Source organism: Archocentrus centrarchus, chromosome 1, assembly GCF_007364275.1.
Source record: "Archocentrus centrarchus isolate MPI-CPG fArcCen1 chromosome 1, fArcCen1, whole genome shotgun sequence".
Lineage (NCBI taxonomy): Eukaryota > Metazoa > Chordata > Actinopteri > Cichliformes > Cichlidae > Archocentrus > Archocentrus centrarchus.
Genome location: NC_044346.1, coordinates 22,351,606 through 22,373,778, shown reverse-complemented (window position 1 = coordinate 22,373,778; position 22,173 = coordinate 22,351,606). Strand labels below are relative to the sequence as shown.

Here is a 22,173-nt window from a genome sequence, read left to right as displayed (position 1 = left end):
GGGGGGGGGGCTTGGTTATCATGATTTATTAACATGATAATTGAAACGTAGCTGCATTCTCACTGATGTAACTGAATTTTTAACTGCATTCTTAACTGAGTGCTGTCTTTTGGTAGTTGGTGGGTAGCAATATTATTTGTGCTATGAGTGGATTTGCATTCATTTTCAGTGACTAAAAGTGGTAAACGTGTTTGTTTCCTCTTTGCGACCTCTGTGTCTCTGCTGCTGCCCCAGGCCATGGTGGAGACGGTGAATAATTTGCTGCATCCACGAGCTGAGAAAGCATGGAGAGAACTGCCCACTAGTGAGCAGCTTCACTCGGCTACCCTGCTCCTCGACACCGTGGAGACCGGGGCTTTTATGTTAGCTGACAACCTCCTGAAGACTGACACTGTGCAGGAGACCACTGACTACATCCGTGAGTACATTTTTAGGATTCTTCCTGTCCTCCAAACTCAGTTGGACCTTGTGACTCTTGACTGTTGAGATGGCCTTTAGCAAGGACTCCGTTTGCCGCAGCATAAGAGTTGAAGGAGCCAGTCATGTCCTGGGTGGTGGACTGGGCAAGTTCAGAGTAGGAGTTGATTGAAGCAAAAGCAATTTTTAGTCTCATCGTCTTTACCTAAATGTGAAGTAATGGAGGATGGAACTTTTTTTTTTAGAAAATACCCTTATTTTATTAGATTTCACAGTTTTCTTTCTTTTTTGTTTTTTCCTTTTACAGAACGTATAATAACATGAAACAGCAAAGTCTGCTGAAGATCTAAGAACATGATGTAATATCGGAGTAAGAGGCAACACTGACAACAGGCATTATCAAATCCAATGTCTGAAATCTATGTTTTATAATACAAATGAGAGGCAAAGCATACTATCTAGCTTCACAGCGTGTCAAAAGATAGCATCTTCCTTCATGTATGTGATAATATACATGCATGTAGACTGTACATGGGACCTCGGGGGTGTTCACAGCAGGTCCTTCGGGTTCTGTGGATTGCTGGCTTGTTGTGATGCTCAGTTGTATTGTGATTTGGGAAGTTTGAAGATGCCTTCAGCTCTGTGTCGAGGTCATCAGGCCATTGCTGAGCAGTTTTTTGTGGTACGTTGGGTTGCATCAAATTTTATATCAGAATTTTTGGACAATAAGTGTTGAGTTCTGTTGTGAGTCCACATGGATACTCAAAATAGTATCACTATAATATATATACATGCTGTGTGACTGAACTAAGCATAACAACCTGTCACCCTGATCTCGCTGTTATAGTACTTAATCCTCTTAATACTGTAAGTAGACTGTGTACAGATATTATTAATTCAAGCAAAGCAATTACAATTCTGAGCACAAAAGGGCACTAGAATCTTATACCTGTTGGACTGCTAAAGCTCTTAATATACATAGTGTGGTTACATTTTCAAGAGATGAAAATACTTTTGAATATGTTAATATTTTGGTAATGTTCTAATGGCAACACATACAACAGAATGCATGCAGCTTTGCATGCCTGCTTTAGGTCAAAGTGAAGACATTAAGGTTGTTCTGCAAGTTCTGCGATACCTAATGGCAGTCAGGGTGCTGGTGCCTAGCTTGTAAAGGTCTGTGTCCCTCTGTGGATATGCCTCCCCAGATCACCGCTGACCCACCACCAAACTGGTTATGCTGAATGATGTTACAGGCACCATAGCATTCTCCACGGCTTCTCCAGACCCTTTAACCTCTGTCACATGTGCTCAGGGTGAAGCTGATCTCATCTGTGAAAAGCACAGGGTGCCAATAGTGGACCTGCCAATTCTGGTATTCTATGGCAAATACTAATCGGGCTCCACAGTGCCGGGCAGTGAGCACAGGGCCCACTATAGAGGATGTCAGGCCCTCAGGCCACCCTCATGAAGTCTGTTTCTGATTGTTTGGCCAGAAATATTCACACCAGTGGCCTGCTGGAGGTCATTTCATAGGGCTCCGGAAATGCTCATACTGTCTCTCCTTGCACAATTAACAATTAACTGTTTACAATTAATTAACAATTAACTGGCATTGTGTCCACAACTTTCCTCCTATTTCCTGTCCTTTTCCGTTGTCTCTTCTCATATTTATTTTCACTTATCTCATTATTGGACTTTGGAATATGGGAGTTTTACTTGAGAGTAAAAAGTTTATTTGACTTTCATTTTGTTACATGGTATATATCTGTGAAAGATCATTTCATCTTCGCTCAGATCAGTAAATTGCACTCAGTTATGTTTCCCTTGGTTATCCTCTTGTTTATGCCCCCCCCCCCCAAGCTTTTGATTTGATTTTTTTTTTTAATTCCTCCACACCATTCCCCCATTACCAACATTCACTGGGCTTGTACGTTACTCAGAGATGAAAAGCAATGGAGGAGGAACAGGAGAGGAAAAAATAAAGATGATAATGAAATAAGAAGGACGACTGAATGAGCGCATGCTTGAGGGTGGTGGTGGTGGAGGAATGATGCTCTGAAGGGGTTTTTTTTGCTCACTTTCACATCAGCAGGCAATGAAATTACAGCTATTTCAGTCACAGATAATGGTGATAAAATTACTGCATTTCCAATCAAAGCTAGTTAAGATTCCTCAAAGTCAGTCCTTACAACATGACTTTATGTTCTCGCTTAAGTTTAAGTACAACAGTTCATTCCAACAACTGACATCCTACACAATTTCACCTTGCATAATTTCAGACTTGCATCTACTCCAAATTTTTTTTCTCCCTCCTCATCACACTAAATAAATGTGGTTACATAAACAGTCGTGGAGATGTAGGCTACTGCCTCTCTGAGGAACTTAAAAAAGGAAGTCATCTTTTTCCTGCAAAATTTTGTCTCCACATTCTTCTGCTTTTTGTGTTGTTAATCTTCCCTCGCAGCTAATCCAGTGGGCAGATCCACCATGATTATCTCTCCCCTTTATTCATAACCAGCCTGTCATTTCTTTCGTTCTCTTCCTTCATCCTCACTGCTCTCTCTCCTCTCTCTGATTCTTTTCTTCTCCACTCTCTTCCTTGCACTTTTTAAGCTTCCTCCTCCCTTTTCTTTTTTTCCTTTTTTTTTTTTTTTTGCAAGTCTTTGAGATGAGAGTGAGTGACAAGAATAAATTATTTGACGCATTTTAAAGGAGCCACAGCAGCTACTGTAAGTGATATTATTATGTTAGATTGTGTGTGTGACTATGAGGCACATTATTAAGCAGATGAATAAATAGTGTTATTATTAGAACCAAAACAGTGATTTGAAGGGATAACACAGCGGTAACAGCGTGCGCGTGTGATAACGATAATGAACAAGTGTGTTTCTTAGGAGGAGGATTGTCTTGACAAGGATGCTTTAATTAGATTAGACTCAGCGTGTTTTGATACCCCGCTGATGCGTGTGGGTGTGGATGTGTGTGTGTATGTGCATGCGTGCATGTGGGTGGGTGGATGTAGCTCATGCGCAAGTGGGGGACTCTCAACCAGTGGTGCTCTTTCTTTATGCGAGCATGCATACCAGTGTCTGTGTTTATGCCCATCTTCCTCACTCTTCCTCCATTTCCTCACTTCTATACTTTAGTATCTCTTGCCTGTAAGCCTTATCTATCGCCTGTGAAAGAACATAGGCTTCCTTCTATCTCTATTCCAGTCCTCTCCTTTAAGTGTATCTGCTTATCTCATCCATTCCACTCCTCTGAGTACCCTCTCAGTTTTTTTTTACCTCTCCAAACCACTCCTCCATGACCTCTTCATCTGTCTGTCTTTTCCACCTCTCGTCCCACTCTGCCTCCCGTTTTTACCCTCATTTCCATCAGAGATGTCCTTGCGTTGTTTATTTGATCAGGGAGGGTGTTTTCACCATGAAAGCAGCAGTCTAACTCACCGACTTGCTCAGAAACACAAGATAGCAATACACCAAAGGTATAATTAGTTCTTAATTAGAAACTTTATCTAACAGATTACACAGCTGTAATCAGGAATGTGCTAACGAACCTGGATGGTGAAATAATTCCTACAATACAGAGGAGGCTGAATAATCTACCTCAAAGTCTTGGAGCAGTTGCCTGGAGACATTGTTACCTTTTTTTAGCAGAAAAAAAAAATTTACATTATTTTACTTTGATATGTGTCAGCGTTTTCATTTTCTTTGTTTGGGAGAAGCTTGAAACTGTTTCAGGATTCATGCCAGGGCCATGCTGTGCAGCACTTAGTGAGAAAACATGGTTATTACAAGAGTCTGAAAAGCAAATCTGATGTAATGTGCTAAGCTATGACTTACCATTAGAGTGTGCGTGTGCGTGTGCGTGTGCGTTTGCGTTTGCGTGTCTGCGTTTCAGAACTGGAAGTAGCCAGGCTGAGCACGGATGGGAACCTTGCAGACCTGACATTTCCTCAGTCGGAACAACATGGAAACTCCATCCAGCTGTCAGCCAGCACTCTCAAACAGCATGGCAGAAATGGTAGAAGAGAAATCTCATATTTTCCTCCTACTCTTACTCTCACTGTGATACCCACAATCTTTCTTTCTCTCTGTCTCTCAAGCTTCCTTTCTCACCAGCTTGCAGTGTCAAATTTCTGGCACGATTGCTTTGCAACAATTATCGAGAGCACTATTCGTGTCCCTTTCCTGCAGGTGAGATCAGGATGGCGTTTGTCTTGTACAAGAACTTGGGTTCCTACCTGTCCACAGAGAATGCCAGTGTTAGGCTGAGCAGCGACACCGTCTATCCTAATTACTCTGTTATCGTCAACTCCCCGGTCATCACTGCATCCATTAACAAGGAGAGCAATAAGGTTTACCTGTCAGAGCCTGTGGTCTTCACTGTCAAACATCTACAGGTGAGTAAGGAGCAGGGTGATTACTTATAAATGAAAACAGTTTTTTTTGTTTTTTTTTTAATGAGATAACACGAAAGAAACACTGATGAAAGGAGTCTAGTAAATTTTTGCCAACAAATCTCATAAAATACCAAAACCAGCTAGAAACTGAACATATTAAAGTATTCTCTTTATAGCCAGGAGTTTAAATTGTTCATTCCTCCTTTATGGGAAAGAATATGAGAATTGTAGTTGACACAATTTAAATTTGACTTGTATAGTGTTCTGGTGCTGCCAATTCTCACCATGAAACCACAGCTGGAAACACTTACCAGAAAATTGACTACTTACTCATATTTTACTCAATGTTTGTTGCAATCTGCAGGCCTTAGCAAATTAAAAAATCATAACTTACATCATCTTAGAGAATTTTAAGGTGAAGACCTACAACATTTATAGAGAAACTCAGCAAATCTCCAATGTGGGAGAAAAAAATCTTTTTGTTTTAAGAGCAAGAAATCTGCGACAGAACCAGACAAAGGGTGGGCGGCTGTTTCCCTTTACCAGTTGGGGTAAGTGGAAAGTGAAGAGTGAAAAGATGAGCAATGAGGAACAACAACCACTCAGCAAGTTGGTGAGGTCAACAACATACTTGCTGAAAGGTACAGCTAACAAGAGTACAAAATGGAAAAGTGCAGTTTTATGCTTTTAAAGAGGATCCCATATACTCATGGCCACTTTATTAGGTATATGTGTTCAACTGCTTGTTAACACAAATCTCTAATCAGCCAGTCACATGGCAGCATTTATGCGTGGTCAAGATGATCTGTTGAAGTTCAAACTGAGCATTAGGATGGGGAGGAAAAGTGATTAAAAGTGATTTCAATGTGGCATGATTGTTGGTGCCAGTCGGACTAGTCTGAGTATTTCAGAAACTGGTGGTCTGCTGGGATTTTCCCACACAACCATCTCTAGGGTTTACAGAGAATGGTCCAAAGAAGAGAAAATATCCAGTGAGCTGCAGTTCTGAATTAACAATCCATTGAAACTTGAAGCAGATGGGCTACAGCTGCAGAAGACCACACCTGTCAGCTACGAATATGAAAATTGAGGCTACAGTTCACATGCATTCACCAAAATTGGGCAGTAGAAGATTGTTGAGATTTGTAGATAGCAGCAGTAATAGTAGTAGTAACCACAAATAAAGACATGTGGCATAAAGCTCAGACCCGATTCAGACAAGACAAAAATATGAAAATAAATCAGTTATTGGAACAGGCATGATATTAAAATGTAATGCCTGTGTGATTTAGGGTTGGTGTTTAAACATCTGAATGTCTTGCAGCCATGTTCGATCACTTGTGTAGTGACTTGGCTCAACTGACTTCAGCCACGATCATAACATTAGCAATAACTGCAGGCTGGATTCCACATTGCTTCATAAGCAGTAAAGTAGAAAAACGACATGGTCAGTACCACAGTTTTATTTTGTGTTGCTCATCCAACAAGCAAATACTTATCCAGTTGGTGATCCAGCTTGTTGGCAGTAAAAAAAAAAAAATCCTCACTGTTTCTCTTGCTCTTTTTGAGAGTAGCTTTACCAACCCAACGCACACAGCTTCATCAGTTTACACAACACAAACAGCTCCTACACTCCAGAATCTCACACAACAAGCATGGACGCAGCTCTGTCACCTCCTCTCATGCCTCTATGTTTATTTGTTGCTGCAATCTCACATTCTGTCCCTTCTGTTTGTTGTTTTGTTGCTGTGTGTATTTGACTCCGTCTCTGTGTTTCTTCCTCTACATCCTTTTTCCACCAATTCCTCCCACCATTTTCTCACTTTTTTTTGGCTCACCAACCACTCCATGCTTTCTGCCTCCCACCTCCCCATGACCAAGTATCTATTCTGTGTCCTCGTGTTCTCCCAACCCTCCTGCTTTTTTGTCTCTCAGTTTCTTCCTGTCTGGGTTTCTCTCCATCACACTCACTCACTCACTCTCTCTCTCTCTCTCTCTTCTTCCAGCATTCAGAAAAGAATTTCAATCCCAACTGTTCATTCTGGAGCTACTCCAAGCGCACCATGACGGGATTCTGGTCTACGCAGGACTGTCGTCTGCTGGCCACCAATCGTACACACACCAGCTGCTCCTGCACCCACCTTACCAGCTTTGCGGTGCTCATGGCCCACGTGGAGGTCAAGGTAAGCATTTTTTTCTCTGCTTGTGCATGCCAGAAGGGGGGTGGGCAATATCTGCGGGTCAGTTATTTATCATTTGATTAGCAGTGTCTGGTCAACATCCAGAAAATAGAAGGAGAGGAAGAAAGGAAGCAAAAAAAAAAAATCCCAACATCTGAAAAATAGATTATAAATCTTTGGAGTCTTGAATAATCATGCTTGGCAGGGAAAATCTTTACAATTGATTTGTCAAGCTGCATGATGACATCGATTTGAAAAAAAAAAAAAAATGCACAAATGTTAGTATCTCAGAGTTCTGGATTATCAAAGCAGATACAAAAATAAGCTTCACGTCTTATTTTCATTTTAAAAGTGATGTTTGAAAACTTTTTTTTTAAAGATATCCATAAGCCATAGTAGGTGGTTGATAAAAGGACTGTTGTCCCGCCATGTGTGGGATAAGTACTTTTTTGTCTCTCTCTTTTGTTACGTTAAGACCAAGTTTCTTTACACAAATCAGCCCTTGTAACTCTGGATATTGTGTGACACCTATTCCCTCCCTGTAGGCTAGAGGATGTGTGTTACTTCCAAAGGGGTCATGGTCAGAGCCAGCTTGGCTGCTCTGTGTGAACGCGGTGTGAGGGTTTGAGCAGTAGATCCATCACAACAGTGCTAGGTTGAACATTGCTCTACCTGCCAGCTTGCAGGACACTGATGGATAGAGCCAGCACACCTGTGCAACACAGCGTAACACTGTGGCCCTGAACGCTCAGCGACACACAGCCAGACTCACATAAGCCAGGGGTGGTGGGGTTTAACTGTCTGTCTGTTCCTACAGTATGTTTCATCTTGCAACATTATGACTCATGTATGATGTTAGTAAACCAAGGCTATGCATAGGTACAGTGGCTATAAGTGATATTATTATTGAATTATCCACTTAAGCTTGTCTCTCTTTGTTTGCACATTTCGCAGAAAGCAGACAGCATGCACGACGTGCTCCTGGATGTCATCACGTGGGTGGGCATCCTGTTGTCACTGGTTTGCCTGCTTATTTGCATCTTCACCTTTTGCTTCTTCAGAGGGCTTCAGAGTGATCGCAACACCATTCACAAAAACCTCTGCATCAGCCTCTTCATTGCTGAGTCACTGTTTCTAGTTGGGATCAACAAGGCCGATCAGCCGGTAAGAAGGGTGCAGCTCCTTTGTATGAATGTGTGAGTGTATGCTTGTATGTGAGTGTGTGCAAAATATGTGGTGTATGCAAGAATATTACTTTGACCAGAAGTTCAGCCAAGCCCATGGCACATGCTGGCATAACTGTCCACTGCCCAATACCGCAAATCATCAGAGTATAAAATGTTCATTAACTTTTTGTCAGTGGTTTACCACAGTGTAGCTACATGAATAAAACAGCAGATGCAGCACATGCGGTGATGTACTACAAATCAAATGGCTGTTAAACACACCGTATCTTTGTATTCAAACTAGGATTATGTAACCTGTTTTCAACATTAAAAGTAATTTTTTTTTTCTTCAACATGCTTTTTTTTTTTTTAATGTCATCATGGAAAAATCTAGCATGTATGTGCACACGTGTGTATGTGTGTGTCTGTGTGTGCGTGTGCATGTAAAAAGAACCTGATTTGCCTGTTTTGCAATCCCTTTGTAGTCATCACAGCAGTGATTTACAATGCAAAGATGCAAAGTGCACTCACAAAGACCTGCCATATAATGCGTTAAAGCTTATGCTGCTCATATGAAGCACATTTGTGAATATGTGTATTTGATTTGTACCTCAGTGCTGTTGTTGGACTTGAGCTGTGACCTCAGTCTGCATGCGTCAGTACCCAACAGTGGAATTGCCTTGTACAAATACGAGGTAAACTAAAGACCATCAAAGATAGCTATTGTGAAAATTTTACTCTTGACACTGAAAGTCCTGGTCAAGTGGTGTTTCATATTTTCTTTATTTTGCCTCCTTATAAATAGGTAATGCTATACAAACAATTTTTGTCAAATACCACTGAGACTGAGTCAAACAGAAAAACAGTAGGTAATAATAACATATAGCACATGGTCTAGAAGGCCTTTTTTTTTTAAATATCACCAATTAAGTAAACACAACCAGGGTCAGAGACAGACTAGTCCAAGAGCAATGCTGGGATTTATTTTGAACATTACATTGACTCAGGTAAACATTTATATAGAAACATTTCATGAATCTATACAGTATCTTTGTGGGCAAAGCTGTTAACTTATTTTTGGAAGGTTTCACATACTATTTTAAGAACGGTTCTACTCTCTGCAGGCATAATGGTAGTTCTAGCCTAATTGGTCGCAGTGGTACATTTGTCAAATGCAGTGTCATTTAGAACACTATTGTGTTTTGTGCATGTGGAATAGAAATGTGTTTTTTCAGAACAGCAAATGCATCATTAACTGCACCAGTCCTTGTGACACCCAAAACAAATAGCCCTTCCTCTGAGAGTGTCGAGGGTTTTTAAAATCATGAGCTACAATTTGTGAGGCTGTTTGTTTATTTATTTATTTTTTTAACATATCACTTAAGCAACCAGTCAAACTCTCTCCCCGATGGAGCACAGTGCAGCTTTGGCTCAACCATGAGGATCCACATGGTCTGCATTCCAGTCATAGCCCAAGATGTATAATCCATATGGTCCGCATTCAGTAAGCCATTCATGGATTAGAACTTTAAACCTCACTTGGGTGCAAGCATTTGTTCACAAATCTTATGGGACAGATTCTGAGAGAAGATAACCGCCTTTATTATCTCTGCGCAAGGACACCTTAATAATAACCAACACGCAGTAAAGGACAGCATGGTCTGTGTCAATACTATACTTTTTTTGTGTGTGTGTGTGTGTGTGTGTGTGTGAGCCTTTTCACTACTTCTCTTGAGAAGGCTCTATCCTTTTCCTCCCCCATAGTATAGAGTACAAGACGCCTCAGAACGCCTTCAAGCGTTTGCATCCTGCTGAGCTTTCAGTGAGGAAACATTCTCATTGTAAATGAAAAGACAGAGCAAATTTGATTGTGTGTTTTGATTGTGGCGCTTGTGTGTTTCTCTTTGTGTGTTTGTGTGGGAGGGATCATGGGGGGGTTGTTTTTGTTTTTTATTGGGTTTTTTTTTTTTTTTTGCATGTATGTGTGCTGCTGTATTTGTGCGTGCTGTTCTCCCGTTAATTACTGGTGACTATTCATGACCTCCATTAACATCTTCAGCGCCACTTAGCTCGCAGCCAGTTAAGCCAGTAATTCCAGCAGGAAAACGAAATGACTTTGCATAAGCAGCCGCTTTTTTTTTTTTTTTTTACCTGTGTGTGCACGCATGTGTGTGAAAGCTACACTGTGCGATCATTAGAAATGGAAATGAGTGACTCCCTCACCCCCTAAACTCATTGTCTCTCAGACATTAGGTAATTGTCTCTCGCTGCAAACCCCTCCATTATAGAAGTCTGTCTGTTAGCTCTTCCACTGAGTGATTTAGGAGTGACTCTTTAGATTAGAAAATTGCCATGATTGACCAAGTTTCAATGCTCATTCATTTTTCTCCTTTTTCTTAACCAACCCTGTTTTCTTTCCATCGTATTGCTGAAATCATTAATATCGTTTTAGACCCCCCCCCCCTTTTTTTCATTGTCCTACTTCACATTCTTTGCTGCTCTTTTTTTCTTCTTCTTCTCTTTTTTGCACTGAGGAGAGTCTCTCACAGGGTTTTCTAAGTATGTTATCGTCTCTCCCTCTGAGTCTTTTACATCTCTTTCATCTGTCACTATTCACTGGCATGTCATTTAAAATAGATTTACTCACGTTCGGCGCATAACCACAGTTGGCTCAGGTAGGTGCAAAATGTTCTAATTTGTATTTTTGTGTTTGATAATTACAATTCTCTAGAAACTAAGTTAACAAGTGGAGTATTTTGCTTGTGTAAAACATTTTGTTCTGCTTTAGTGAAACCATAAAAACCTGTATATTTTCACAACTGTTCAGCATCCAAACTGAAGTTAGTTGTGGCTTTTTTCCAAGCTCAGAAATCTGTCAGTTTTTATGTGTGTGTGTTTTTTTTGTTGTTGTTGTTGTTGTTTTGTCTCTTTCATACCAAGATGCTGAGTCATTTTTGCAGCAGTTCCACTTATTTTGTTCATCCTTGGCATTGACAAAAATCATATTGTATTTTCAACAGCGCTGGCAAGTAATTCGCCCTCCTCAACAACTCATTGTCAGCCCCCTTTGAAATTGCTTTGCTACATCTCTTTGAAATGTGGTCAATCGGCACAGGCTGCAGTACTAACATGTCACTTATATTTTCTCACTTATCTTCCTAGATGACTTGTAGATTGTAGACTGTGAGTGAAGTATGAGGGGGTCTCAAATAATATTGCTATTTTGAAGTGATTTTTTTTAGTCGTTCTGTCACCTGAAATTTCTGTCATAGTATACTATGATTGTGAGTTCCTTCTATTTCACTTTGCCTTATTTTCCCCCTCTCTCCTCTGTACTAGTATTGGCTGTCCAATATTTAATCACTCACATTTTCTTCCTTATGTGAATATCATAAATTATCACTTTCAAAATCTCACTCATGTCCTTATTGCCTGTACTATTTGCGTTTTTTTTTTTTTTCAAACTAATCAGTGCAAGTGTCCAGCAGATTAAATATTTCCTGAGTTTAGTGTTACTGTATTTTTAAACCCTCTCAATCCTTTATTTGCCTCACCAGATTGTCTGCGCAGTCTTTGCGGCCCTGCTCCATTTCTTCTTCTTGGCAGCGTTCACCTGGATGTTCCTGGAAGGGGTACAGCTCTACATCATGCTGGTAGAGGTGTTTGAGAGCGAACACTCCAGGACTAAGTACTTCTACCTGGCAGGATATGGAGTACCTGCTGTCATAGTGGCCGTCTCCGCTGCAGTGGACTACCGGAGTTACGGCACCGACCGAGTGTAAGGATGCTGTTGAAGAATGCGTGAAGGAAGGATGGATGACGGGGCAAGGGAGAAAAGGGAGGGAGGCTGGAGTGCCTGCTGTCATTTTGGCTGCGTCTGCCACAGTGGACTCAACAAGCTGTGGCACTTCTGAAGAGTCAATACAGAGAGAATGAGTGGAGAGAGAGGCAGAGAAGGATGGAGAGCAGTAGAGAAGTATTGGGGACACGTAGGGGAGGATGCACCACAGAGTGCAACAATGTGTGAATATGGAAGGATTTAACAGGCGGGATAGAAGGAGGGGGTGTACAGTAGAGTATGCCGAGGGAGGGAAGAAAAAAAAACTGCCTTAAGTGTGAGAAAGGAGGGATGGGAAAGGAAGAGATGGAGTTGTGTGTCAGGATGTTCACACATCCACACTGGCTTGCACTTGTGTATTAAAATAAAACTCGCTTCTCTGGAGGGGAGTAGTGAAAGATAAGCACATACATTAAAAGCACAAGGTAACGTATTCATGCACGTTGAACTTGCCTAACCCCAGCCACAGAGTGAATCCAAGAAATGACAGCCAGCTTCACATTATATTCATAATGGGCAAACTACAGATTCAAAGGAGTGAATGTTACAGTTTCACTCACCTACGCACTCATGCTTTGACTCAGAAAAGAGGCCAACATTTTAATTATTAAGTACATGTGCATATGGAATGTATAACACACATCTAATGTATATAAGGCACAGACAAGTTCTGTGACTGCATTAAACCATAAGACTAAACACTAACAATGTGGGCCTTGCATTCAAAGACTTTAGCTTTAGAAACGTTTCTTCCCTCGGCTGCTTATAAACGAGTGGCCCCATATAGAGGGTGAAAAATGACATGATGGTTATAGATATAAATGATTCACCTTCTAAAATGCTCCCATTCGCTGCTCATTCGGGGACCTTTTGTGGTTCTGACATTGCAGCTTTCCACCAGTTACACTCAACTCGACTAGGTCTGAAGGACGAGGGAAGGGTTGAATTTAGCAGTGTTTAACCATCAAGCCACACCAGTCCACATGCCACTTAGATCAATATTTCATAGCTGAATGATCATTAAAACATGAGACTCTCGATGCCAAGCTCTGGGTGAATAATCACACCGCATGCGATTGCCCAGCAGAGTATTGTAAAAGACCTGAGACGGCTGCTGTGGCTTTAAATGCAAAATGATGTGAGATGATTTGGGACAATGGAGCAGAGCCTCCCATACAGATAGATGTAAAAGATGCATATAAACTAAATAAATATGTCAATGTTTTCTTTTGTAATATTGCACCCAAGCCATTAATGTTCTTGCTCTTAATGTCCTTATGGCCTATGGCCCTTGTGGATTTGAAAAGTAATCGAAACAGCTATTTCCACTGCGAAGTACTTTTTTTTTTAGGTAGAAACTAACTTATGTGACTCATTTATCAACCCAGCCTTGAAAATGGCACTCCGTATCATTTTTGACATAACGCATTGAGACAAAACCTTTGAAAATATCATCTGCCGTTCCTGCTGTGTCACCTTGTCACATAACACAGACTGTTCTTCTTCATAGTAGCCAGTGGCACTGAGTCTCATTCATGTACCATAATGAAGGTGGCTATGAGTTAGCAAAGGAGCCCTAATGGAGGATACTGTGACACAGTCAGGGACCCATAATGGAGGGTTCTCTAATGTGGTGGAAATTGAAAGATTAATAATTCAAAAGCAGCTGGTCATGAATCAGTTGGCTATTTTGCTCCAGCAGTTTTTCTCTGGCACCTTTTTCGGCAACTAGTTGGGTCTGACCTCAGTGGAGGGCACACTTTTTTTTATTTTTTCTTCCCCTGCTTGCTGCAGTTGATGAGCAAAGGTGTTTTGGGGTTATATAATTTTGCATACAGCAGTATATCTTTTACAACCAATCCTAACCTTGTGGTCCAAAATTATTGCCTGTGTGTGTTTGTGGTTACGCGTTCATGCGTGTCCTCTGAAAGTGTAGACGTGCGTTTGTGTGCATATACACTGCATGTGCACGCACTTGTGTCCCTCCTTTCTCCTTTAACCTCACCACAGCCATTCCCAGACTCCATAAATAGCCTCATATGAGGTCTGCATCCATAACTCAGTATTCAAATGAACATAGCCATGTCATATTTTTGCGACCGCAGGATGTGGCCGTGTCATATATCTGTGCCCTTAGGGAGAAGTAAAGGTTTATTTATCACAGGTGCTTATCCCTTGCTGTCTCCGGCTCTGTGTGTGATGTATGTTTGAGGTGTGTGTAGGCTATTTTCCCGCATCCTGCAACACCTTTCTTCCTGTTCTTCATCTGTTTCACTTTTTTCCATCCACCTCAGTTCCTTTTGTCCTCACTCTGTCGTGATTCATTTGATATACTGTGTGTCATAATTTGCTGGGGTTTTTTTCTCCAGCTTGTCTCTTGTCTGTGGCTGTGTGTGTGTGTGTGTGTGTGTGTGTGTGTGTGTGTCAATGTGATGCATGAACTATCCTCTGATTGCTACCCTACATCCATCTGAAGAACATGTTTTTAACCCTTTTTTTCTTCCCATCGTTTCTCACCCATGATGTCTCTCTCTGTCTCTGTCTCTCCCTCTCCCCGTCTCTAGGTGCTGGCTGAGATTGGATACATACTTTATCTGGAGCTTCATAGGCCCTGCTACACTCATCATTATGGTGAGATGGACACGCGTGCATACTCACACACACTTGACATAGCACTACAGCTATAGAGTAGAATTGCTGGCACATGTTCATGCAGCAGTGATGGGTTATATTAAGGTGTCTGTTAATCTCCTACAAGGTTTGCCTGAGCTCCTCAGGAGTGGAAGTAAAAGTGGAAGCAACTTTATATGTCAACTTAATAACTCCCATTCGTGGATTAACTCTCAAGTGGGCATATATTCCTAGAACTTGGAAATCTTTGGCGGGGATATGGAGCACAAACTGCCGTGCGCCACACAGATTATGATGAAAACTCAGCAAGGTTATGTAGCTATTAGGCACTTATTTGTGTGCTGTTTTTCCTCCTGATCAAAGCTGTATTATTGCTATGCCACCAAGCTGAACATTAAACTGAAGAACAGGGTCTCCCAGGGAGTTTAAGCAATGCCAATGTGTGGCGTTTCATCAGTCATCAAACAGTTCTGAGGAGCAGTAACAGACATCCTATCTTGAACAAGTAAACTGAGACGGGAATAAAGTTTGTCAGCTAGGCAGACACACAGAAAACTGAAAATATATACGCATATATAGATTTACAAAGCAGTATTTGATACAAAGAGATTTAAAGCAATGAGACATATTCCCAGTAGCTTGTGAACCAATTCACTGGACTCATTTTTGAAATGTCAGGCAGGCTATCACAGATCTTACAGGAGCTGCAAGTGGGGAGCACTTCGGGTGGGACTGCACTGTTATGACACTCTACCTACTGGTAATGTATACAGAATCTGAGACCCAGTGTAACAGTTCAGACAGTCATTATTAAACCACCCTCTCTATGCATTAGTAGCCCAACACAAAAGAACGCATCTATGTGAATTGGGTTACTACTGTAACAGTGATCCTGAACTGCTGCAATTTTCCCTGATGTTAGAGCGGCTGTATTTTGAGAACATAAAGGGTTGTTGATTGAGGGCCGATATGATGTCCATAAGCCAATTATGGCTGAAGAGGCAAATAAAGAAATGTTCTTTGTGTGAGTGAAAGGCTGTGGTGACATTGTGTCTTTAATTAGTTTACTAGCTGCAGAATATTAACTTGTATGATTTCATATCTGTGTGTTTCAGCTGAATGTAATCTTCCTCGGAATCGCTCTTTATAAGATGTTCCATCACACAGCCATTCTCAAACCAGACTCTGGGTGTCTGGACAACATCAAGTAGGTTCTTCAACCCTGCCACGTACTTGTGCATCTGCTTTGTGATTATGCATGCCTGTGTAAATAAAGCAGAAGGAATAGTTTGACTTTTGGGAACTGTGCTTTTTTTTTTTTTTGCCAATGGGAGAGGACTGATAGCAGCCTGATGTCTGTATAGTTCACTCTATCAGTACATTTACATTTTGCTTCCAAGGAGCCAGATTTGTTTGTCATTGTTAAAGTGGTCTTGAACAGTAGTTCTCCAGGCTTTCTGAACATTCAGTGTTTTCACTGGACATTGACAGCTTTTCACTCATTTTCAGTCCAGTCCATAGATCTGACCATTTTCAATGAAATGTTTTTTGTTTGTTTGTTTGTTTGTTTGTTAAGACACTTAACCTGTGATCTATGACCCATGAATCATGCAAGCATAAAAAAGGCATCAAACCACTTTGAAATAGTATCTTTATCTCAGTCTGACAGGTATAAAATAGTATTTTTGCACAAAGCAACGTGGTATTAGCAGAAAACTTGGCATATCTCCCCATGGTGTGCAGTGTGTTCTTAAAAAAATTTAGGGAACTGGACAAAGAGAGGATAAAAGAAGAAGTGGCAGGCCTAAAAAATCTATCTGCAGCAGTTGAACAGTATCTGAAAGTCATGTCTTTAAGAAATAGGAAAAAAGTCCTGACACAGGACCTGGGAGATACACCTGGCCCTTCAGTTGGTCCATCTACTGTTCACTGAAGCCTCATCAGAAATGGTCTCAGTGGAAGGGTGGCTGTCAAGAAGAAGGAAAACCTCCAATCCAAACCACAGCATCAGTCGTTATTGCAGGCCCTGAAATACGACCTATATGAGCACTTTTACCTGTGGCTTCACGTGTCATGTGGTCATGTCAGTGGGTAATATTTCCGTAGCTCAGAGAGTAGAACCGTAATCTGTTAATCGGAAGGTTGATGGTTCAATTCCAGGCTGTTCCAGTCAAAGTATCCATGGGCAAAATACTAAAGTGCTTGTATGAATAAGAAATGATGTATAGCGCACTCAATAGTTAATTTTTTAATTGTTTTATTGTTGCAACTTATGCCTCATTTAGTCTGTGCAGACCTTTCAGAAATCTGAGGAAATCCATATTTGCGTATTTTTTCAGGACTTGTCGGAGAAAACTGAACATCTTATTCACACGCACTTTCGTCTAGGACCACTAGAATTAATTTCATTTTAAAAGGTAGCTAGTGGTCATAAAACATGCCTGCAGAAAGGACCAATGCGGTTGTTTTGTCAAGGGAAACAGGGAGAATAGGCTGATGTCTGTCAGATTACCCAAGAACTGGACTGAAAATCAGTGGCAACGGGTCTCATGGAGGGATGAATACAGATTTGAAAATTTTGATTCAAATCGTCATAAATATGTATGGCGCAAATCAGGAGAGAGGTACAACAGCGAGTGTGTACAGCCAACTGTAAAACACAAAGGAGACTCTGTCATGGTTTGGGGCTGAATTTCAGCCAGTGGTGTTGGGGATCTTGTCAAAACTGATGGAATTATGAACACAGAAACGTATCATCAGATTTTAATCAACCATTCAGCACTATCTGAAAAGCATCTGACTGACAGTGGCTTCATTTTTCAGCACGACACCTGTATCTGGGACCAGCAGAAGGTTAGCTTAGCTTAGCACAAGCCTGGCTGTGTCCAACAGTAAGAAAATATGTAAGCTGGCACCTTCATTTATATATAGCTTATTATTTTGTGATTTTTGGTTGTTTTATTTCTACATAAACTAAAGTGTAAACATGGAAACTTGTGGTTTTACTGGAGGTACGGTGCAATACTATTTCACAGCCAGCAGAGACACAATCTCTGAATTCATCCTCTCTAATTGTTGGTTTCACACTTTGTTTTGTTTATGATTGAACAAAAGGATATTACATTTTAATTAGTAAACATTATAATTTGTTACCTACTGTAATACCAGGAGTATTGTTTTTACACCAAACTAATTAGCTGCTGGCTCCAGCTTCCACTGTACAAACATAAGCGTGCCATCAATCCTCCCATTTAACTCTGCGAGAAAATGAGTGAGCACATTCCCCAAAAAAGTCGAACTATTCAATTAATTCTACATTCTTATGTCACCATGTTGCATGGAGCACATTTCACCTTTATCTTACATAATTTTATGACGCTACCCGCTAAATTCTTTAAATCATTATTCTCAGTCATGTCCCCATTATTCATGCAGCCCTTAGAGAATGTTACTGAAATATGACTTCATTTCCATTTAAAAAAACGGAAACTCTTTCTACCAAGCAAACTAATCGGGATTTTGTTATTTCTTGTTCCAGTCCAGCTCGAGACAAAAAGGCTCAGTCTAATTCAAACAATATGCCTTGGCTCAGAGTTCAACACCTAACTGAGCTCAGAATTTATAATGTAAATCCCAAAAAATGACTAGTTTCTCATACCATTCAAATATTACTGCCAATGTATCTTTCATGGCAGCAGTTTTAAATAGGACTTCAAGCAGGAAGGGTTTCAGAAGCAAAGCAGCTGATCTTTGCTTTAGTTCAGGGGGAAAAAAACCCTTAATGAAAAAAAAAAACACGACGAAAGATGAAAATCAAAGAATCATTTAAAATACGATGCTTTGGATCTTTTTTTCCCCTTCTTAATGACTTTCCTTAGTCTTTCTGAGAACATTGAAGGCTGCCTAGATTTTAATCTATTTCACTTCATTAGTCATGTCTTATTGTGGTTCATTTATTCGTTAATCACCATCATGCTCTTTTTGTCTTATTTTTTCTTCCTTTTGTTTTCTTTGTCTCTTTAACTCCAAGCCATCATAAGTTATCTTTGTTGTGGATTGGTTCTGGTAAGGCCACTCTCCAATCAGTGTTGTCTTCCTAGAGACATTTTGTTTGGTTTGCTTGTTATTCATGTGTCTGTGGAGTGTACCTGTAGTCCATGCATATACCTAAATTAACCACAAACCTCTTGTAAAATGGGTGCCTTGTTCATGTGTAATTTGTGAGGTCCTGTGACCTATAGACCTAATGTGCTATTGAAATATTATAAAGGTGATATGTGAATTCATGGAAACAGAGCTGAGAGAGAAACCATGACTCAAGGGAGCACTGGAGGGAGAGGTGAAATGGTGGGATGGAAAAGAGAGATGAGTATACCCTTTATTGAAGAGGGTCGTCAGACGAGCTTTATTGGAGGTTCTGTCTCGCCTGAATGGTGCCACAGAGGGAAACATCGAATCAATCACCTTAGTCTCACTCACTTACTCTCCTCCTCTGTCTGTCTTCCTTCCTCATGACTCTCCTAATATCTCTCCCGCTGTGTTTTTTTTCCTCTCTCTCCATCCCCTTTCTTCCTTTCCGGGCCCATTTTCTTTGTCTCTATCACTTGCATTAGAGGTGATCACTGCCCAGTCAGCCAATCAAATTAACAGCTATCATCTCAGCTCTGGCAGACCCAAAACCATGACCTTTAGTGGGAAATGTCATTTATAATGGCTGTAATGTCCCTGTGCTTACTGCCCAGTGAAGAGACTCACATGGACACTTACACACACACACACACACACACACACACACACAGGCGAGGACTTTCGATGCATACGCATGCCTCCACATGACCAAGTTTCTCTGACATTTGGCCTTTATGACTCACTTCTTCTTAGCCTTTATTTGAAATGAAGGTTTGCAGCCTTAAAAACTTTTATCAAATTTAATCCCATTAAACTGTTATAGGACTGTTTTCATGTGCGCTAACAGACTTCAGGACCTACTTCTGCCTGCGAAAATGATTTTTTTACCTCCTGCTCATATACTTTGACTGATAGAGTTTGGCTGCAGCTTGGGAAAAGTATGCTTGGTGAAGAATGCTTTCCTTTTTAATACTCATGACTGACGTCAGCTAGCTTATAACCTCTCCTCGCTCTCTTGAGATTGTATCTAAATGAAAAGATCCGCTCTCACTCTCTCCTCTAAACCCTTTTATAAGGGTTTAATTCTTTTAAGCAAAACTCCTGCTGTTTTCTCCATTGTACTCCTACAGTGTTGGGGCTCATAATGAACCCTTTCTAACCCCTCTACCGCCTCACGGTCCCACATGCATCAGCCTTGACTGATTAGCTTTTCCATTCCAGGGGAAAAGGCAAACTTCTCATGTTCTCATTTTATTTGATAACGACATACAGTAACAAGATGAGCATTTCTCACTTTCAGCTCTTTCTCTTCTCATGCAGGTCCTGGGTGATTGGGGCCATAGCCCTGCTATGTCTGCTTGGTCTGACCTGGGCTTTCGGGCTAATGTACATCAACGAGAGCACCGTGATCATGGCCTACCTTTTCACCATCTTCAACTCTCTGCAGGGCATGTTTATCTTCATCTTCCACTGCATACTGCAGAAAAAGGTGAGGCACAATGCTAGACAGAAACTGACAGTGTGACAGACAGACATACAAATACACACACACACACACACAACGATCAGCAGGGACACCAAAAATATCTGCAGAGCTGTCACAGGTTTGATTGGTCATTCAGTATCCCTACTGCTCAGTTCTCTCACTTTTTCATTCTTGCTACCTAACACTCTCTTTCTCTGTCACTGTCTGTCTTGCCTTGAGGCAGCAGGTAACAAACTGAGTTGCTTGTCTTACGATGTGACTTCTTCTAGCAGCAGAAAAGAAAGTTCATCATCAGGCGGGGTTATCGCACCTGAAATAGCATGTTACGTACTTTGATAATATTCAGCTGTAATTGTTTTAAATTATTTGACACATGAAGAGGATATGTATGACTGTTTCAAAGTCTAATTGGCTGAAGTTTCAGGTACATTCCTCCAGTGATTTCTATGATTTAGGAACCTTGCTCACATTAACACACACTTCCCCTTTCAAGGACCTCTATAATTTAAAAAAGACAAGCTCTTCGGTACGTTCTTTGGGTTCAGTTGGCCTAAAGGATTACTGGTATTTATGAGTACATGTGTGTACTTTTTTTATATTTGAGTTATGTGTGGCTTCCAGGAAGAGCCTACACATACTGGGATATTTTTACAGTCTCCCACACACTGTCAATGCCTGGGACTCCAGAAGAGGAGTAGGATATGGAAAGAAAATTCATCAAATGCTTAATACTCTCATCTGGCTGCCATCCCACAGAGAATTTTTAGTTTTAAGTGCATGACCAGTAAACAAGTGCTGTGTGTGTCTGTGTCTGTGTGCACAGTATACTTAGGTGTGGGTTAGGTCATAGGATCAGGTATCCGGAGAGATGTCCTCAGAACAGTGATGAGGTTTTCTTTGGCTGCAGCCCAACTTGGTTTCTCCCAAGATGCATGGAGCAACTCACCACGCAGCTGTTCAAACAGAGCATGTGGCAATATACTGTATGCCTGCCAGTCCAACAAGCTTGTTAAAAAGCAATTACAGTCGTATTTGTTTTAACTTGATTGGGATCTAAATGCAGATGTTGTGTGTGTACAAGTGCATCATATGTCCCCCTAAGGAATATGTCCATTTTAGATGAATATGTGGCAGCTTGGGGAGGATGTTCATGGGGGAAAGTTTATGAAGCTAATCTTCTAATGTCTAAATTTATGGGTTTAGTGTTTGCACAAGGAAGTGGAGTAGAAGAAGAGTTTGTCTGTTCTTTGCTGGCATGTCATCTTTAAGATATGCATCATAATGTGCAACGTGAAAATAAAACATCAGTCAGTTCCCCCTCCTTTGCGTGCGCTGACTGAGAGTACATGTACAGTTTCTGTTGTATACATATGTGTGCGTTTCTCTCTTTTCACCTCCCCCATCTCGGACCCAGGTGCGTAAAGAGTATGGCAAATGTCTGCGTACTCACTGCTGCAGCGGCAAGAGCGTGGAGACTTCCATTTCCTCCTCCAGTAAAACCACCACCTCACGGACCCCAGGCCGCTACTCCACAGGCTCACAGGTGAGCTTACCTGCCTGCACACCTGGACGCTACAGCACAGCAGACTCACAGGTGAGGCCAGAGAACGCCATGAGGGTTTTGGATCATCGCCGTTCACTTTCAACTCGTCTCATATTTTAGGCAAACGCATTTAGTCGGATTATAAGTTTGAATGCAGTTAATTTTATTTGGACACTTAAAATTAGAGATGCACTGATCAATCAGCCGGGGACCGGAATAAGAGAGGGTACATCCGATTTTGTGGTCATCCACCACAGTCTGATAGAAAAACAACCAAAACAACTGTAAGGCCCCCCTTTTTGTAGCATGTTGTGCAAAGATAGTTCTACTGTGAAGCAAATGTAATATGTTATAAGCTGTAAATGTATCTGGCTTC

General features: G+C 41.0%; 1 protein-coding gene across 1 annotated transcript in view; it reads left to right on the top strand.

Annotated features, from left to right (window-relative positions):
• adgrl3.1 (adhesion G protein-coupled receptor L3.1) overlaps positions 1-22,173 on the top strand; it is a 119,703-nt gene that overhangs the window by 87,039 nt on the left and 10,491 nt on the right. The window contains exons 11-20 of the mRNA XM_030727286.1: positions 235-418; positions 4,324-4,446; positions 4,620-4,825; positions 6,832-7,008; positions 7,960-8,169; positions 11,729-11,949; positions 14,574-14,640; positions 15,756-15,847; positions 20,089-20,257; positions 21,669-21,848. Coding sequence (XP_030583146.1) covers positions 235-418; positions 4,324-4,446; positions 4,620-4,825; positions 6,832-7,008; positions 7,960-8,169; positions 11,729-11,949; positions 14,574-14,640; positions 15,756-15,847; positions 20,089-20,257; positions 21,669-21,848 — 1,629 coding nt within the window. The remainder of the gene's footprint in view (positions 1-234; positions 419-4,323; positions 4,447-4,619; positions 4,826-6,831; positions 7,009-7,959; positions 8,170-11,728; positions 11,950-14,573; positions 14,641-15,755; positions 15,848-20,088; positions 20,258-21,668; positions 21,849-22,173) is intronic.